Below are 4,181 nucleotides of genomic sequence, written 5' to 3'. Positions count from 1 at the left end.
TAGTTATGAACAGTGACCCAACCACGATTACCAGTATATTTGTCCTATTAAACACTCGGTACTTCCAGTTTCCTTTGAATTATGACACTTTCGACATACCTTGGCCAAGGACAGTCACCATGTAACCCGAGTAGCCTAATATGCCATTGAATAGTTTGCGAACTTATGTGACCCACATTCAGATATACTTCCGTAATCGATACAAGCACTAAGATAACAAATATTCAATATATATTCAAAAACATCCTTAAACAAATCATGAGACACTTTTTAGATAACAAAATTTAATTACTTTGTGATTTAACTTATTTGCTTTTGCATTTAATTATTTACAAGGAACCCGTGATTTTCTATGAGACCCATTTAGCGAACTTTCTGACAACCAATCCCAAGTTGGAAGCTTTAGGTAGGCTAGGTATACAAAGATACCCCGAGGACATACTTGTTTGAATCTCAAAGACCACATTAGCCCCTTAATTAACATTCATTTCATTTGCATAAACAATATCACATTTAGCTTTCATGCTCATGATTGGTAAAGGTTTTTGCCTATACATTGAACAAATCTTATAGTAATGCTAGATCTTTCACAAAATTTAAGGACTAGATCAATTCATTACTGAAAAGCAAGCATTCTCAGCCATATATCTGAATATGTTTCCCACAAGAACATTGTATAATTTAAGTTCGGATTAAGGAAACTTTGCTACTTTGTGTCTACCAATATATCCCAAATTGTAATCACTGAACTAAGCAGTTATATTACGATTAAGCAGACTTAAAAGCTAAGTATCCTCACTTCTAATCGTCTTACAGCATTAACTTAAATCTCTCTCATATTTTTTTCATTTTCTCATTTTTCACTTTTTTTTATGGTTTTTATGACACTAAGAACTCTTTTTGTATTTTTATGACTCTAGCTATTTACAGACACAAACTTACAAAATTAGTTTTTTGAGAGATTTAATATGAATCAGTATTCTTCATCCCATTTAGAAGAATTAACTTCTCAAATCGAGTCTTATCAAATGCTTTGGTATACAGATCAGCTAAATTATCATCGGTTATAACCTTTTCCAAATGAACTAACTTCTTTTGGGCACAATCACGCAAGAAATGATGTCTAATATCAATATGCTTGGTGACCTTATGCATGACAGGGTTATTTGTAATGTCTATAGCTGACTTATTGTCTATTCTAATAAGAGTATCAAGAAAATCCATACCGTAGTCACGAAGTTGTTGCTGAATCCACAATACCTGGGAACAACAGCTACCAGCAGCCATATACTCTGCCTCACATGAAGACTGAGCAACACATGTCTGCTTCTTGCATTGCCACGATACTAATCTTCCTCCTAACAATTGACAACCTCCAGTTGTAGACTTTCTGTCATTGTTACAACCGCCAAAATCCGAATCAGTATATGCAACAAAATCAAACGTTCCTCCTATTGGATACCATAGACCAAGCCCTTGGTTTCCTTTAAGATAACGTAGAATACATTTTGCTGCAGTCAAATGTGACTCTTTCGGACTAGCTTGAAATCTAGCGCAAAGACAAACAGCGAACATAATATCTAGACGCGAAGCAGTCAGATACATCAATGAGCCAATAATAGCACGATAATAAGTTGCATCCACAAGTTCATCTTTCGGATCAAGAACCCCTAAACCATGATTTTGTTGAATAGGAGTACCATATGTCTTGGACTCTAACATTTGAAACCTCTCCAAGATGTCATCGACATACTTAGACTTGTGAATAAACAATGTGCTGTCTATCGATCCTCTTGTAAATCCATTTGTCAACAAATGCGTCGACAACTAGGGGTGTAAACGAGCCGAGCCGAGCCCGAGCTTCGTAGTGTTCGAGCTCAACTCGTTCAAATTTGAGGTGCTCGAACTCGAGCTTGAGCTCGTGTCGAACCTTACTATTTAAACTCGAGTTCGGCTCGTGATGTATTAAAAAAGCTCGGGCTCAACTCGAGCTCGGCTCGTATGTCAAAATAAACTATATGGTTCAATATTTTACTCGAGCTCGTTAAGTGGTTAAATCTAAGCTTGATGATCAAAAGCTCGTGAAAAAAGCTCGTTAATCATATATTCAACAAGAAAAGGCAAAAATAGGTGCCGCTAAAAATCTTTGAACTGATAACTCCATGAGTAAAAATTAAACATCAAATACAAACTTGCTAAAAGCATATCAACAAAAAATCATAGTCTCAATTGCTGGACAATGTCAACAAGCAAATCTTTAAGACAAATACATGAAGACATTATACTAGTACATTCTTTCAATTTCCATGTAGACAATTATCTCTCACTTGCAATGCACCAGTACATCAGTTCAGATAAGTATCCTGCATTCCATATTTGCATACATGTACATTTATATTTGAACACATATTTAGGTGTGTATAAAATTATAATGCAATTATAACTACCAATGGAAAACATACATTTAGTTTGCTTGTTGCATAGTAGGTAGTAAGACCTCAATGGGCATGTCCTCTTTCTACATAAAAGAAAAAAAAAAATAGTTAGAAGAAACAAAAAATTAAATCACAGATTTTTCAAGCTCTCAAAGCATACCTTCGTTTTACTTTTTAATCCGTAATGTTGCCTAATCCAATCGCCTCCACAAATAAGCATCTCTACTGTTTCAGGAGCCAAATTAGACCGATAAGGGTCAATAACTCTGCCTCCGGCACTAAATGTTGCCTCAGATGCAACTGTAGAAACTGGTACAGCAAGAACATCGGTAGCCATCTTCGACAAAACAGGATACTTAAACTTGTGAACGTTCCACCAATCCAATGCACTAAATGTCTCCATTCCTCCTTGCACTTTGTATATACCTTCATCGTAGTACATCTTAAGCTCAGACTCACGTGGTTTTTCCATGTCCACATTTTTAACAAACTGCATATATGCATCCCATCCTGATCCATGTGAGGTGTTTTCATTGGACTTTGTAGTTGTGCCCCCTCCAGAAAATTCACTTCCTCGTCTTGCAGCTTCCCTAACTAATGCATCATGTGCCTCCAAATACTCTTTATACATACGATCAAGTGCGTCCTCCACTGACTTAATGTTGTTGGCAGCTTCGACTGGTGTATATAATATTGGATAGGCTTGTCCAATCAACCATTTTTTGAACCTAGGATCGAGGACAGAAGCTATTGCCATAAGCAGATGACACTCACCCCAATACTTGTCGAATTTTTCTTTCATTTTTTTCACCATTTTACGAATAAAATCATCTTCAGACTCTGAAGCTTCATCTAATGTTTCCTTGACTTTATACACCTCTATTAGGTACAAATTAGCAGTAGGATAATGACTTCCTGATATGATATTGGTGCACATCTGAGAATATAAAATAGTTATCAAAGTTTTATTACTAGAGAATGATATAGATGAATGTACAACAAGAGGTGCATACCTTAAAAACTTTCAGAATTTTACAAACTTTCTCTACGTTTTCCCAATCTTGATAGCTAGGCACATGCTTGAAGTGAGTCTCATTGAGAGCATATCTTAGAAAACAACCAACAGTTAATTATGGTACACCCTCATATAAAACAATAGTTAAAAAACAATATATAATCAAAATAGAAACGTACTCTGGAATAACATCTTTAAACTTAAGAGCAAGGGACAACATTTCATACATGGAGTTCCACCTAGTTGGACAATCGATCAATAATCTTCCATCCTTCATATTTTGTTTATCCGCAACTTCTGAAAATGACTGACGTCTTGCCTCTGAATGGTTGATATATTTTACAGCTTCACGGACTTCTCCAATAACGGAAGCAATTTCCGAAAGCCCGTCTTTAACAACAAGATTAAGAATATGCGCACAACATCTAACGTGAAACAACTTACCATCACATACAAGTTTTCTTACTCTAGAGATATTGGTTTTCAATGTATCCACAACCTTGTCATTATATGCGGCATTATCCACAGAGATTGAGAAGACCTTATCATCGATTTTCCACTCCTTTAAGCATTTGTAAATACCATCTGCAATGTCACGCCCAGTACGTGAAGGAGGGACATGAACAAAACTTAGCACACGTTTGTGCAATCTGTGAAAACAAGCATAGATGAATAAAAGAGAAATCGGGGTCATGCCAATGATGATAACTATAAAATAGATCAGTATCATT

At 35.9% G+C, this 4,181-nt stretch overlaps 1 protein-coding gene across 1 annotated transcript; it reads right to left on the bottom strand.

The window, feature by feature from the left end:
• Positions 1-2,565: 2,565 nt before the first annotated feature.
• Positions 2,566-3,957, bottom strand: LOC122604358 (zinc finger BED domain-containing protein RICESLEEPER 2-like). Its single transcript, XM_043777250.1, has 4 exons — positions 3,950-3,957; positions 3,630-3,875; positions 3,449-3,542; positions 2,566-3,372 (listed from the first exon to the last, which is right to left on the bottom strand). Exons 1-4 carry the CDS (start codon positions 3,955-3,957, stop codon positions 2,566-2,568), a joined length of 1,155 nt encoding a protein of 384 aa, XP_043633185.1.
• Positions 3,958-4,181: the final 224 nt, after the last annotated feature.

This window comes from Erigeron canadensis, chromosome 6 (genome assembly GCF_010389155.1).
Source record: "Erigeron canadensis isolate Cc75 chromosome 6, C_canadensis_v1, whole genome shotgun sequence".
In the NCBI taxonomy this organism is placed as follows: Eukaryota; Viridiplantae; Streptophyta; class Magnoliopsida; order Asterales; family Asteraceae; genus Erigeron; species Erigeron canadensis.
This window is presented reverse-complemented; position numbering and strand designations above follow the sequence as displayed.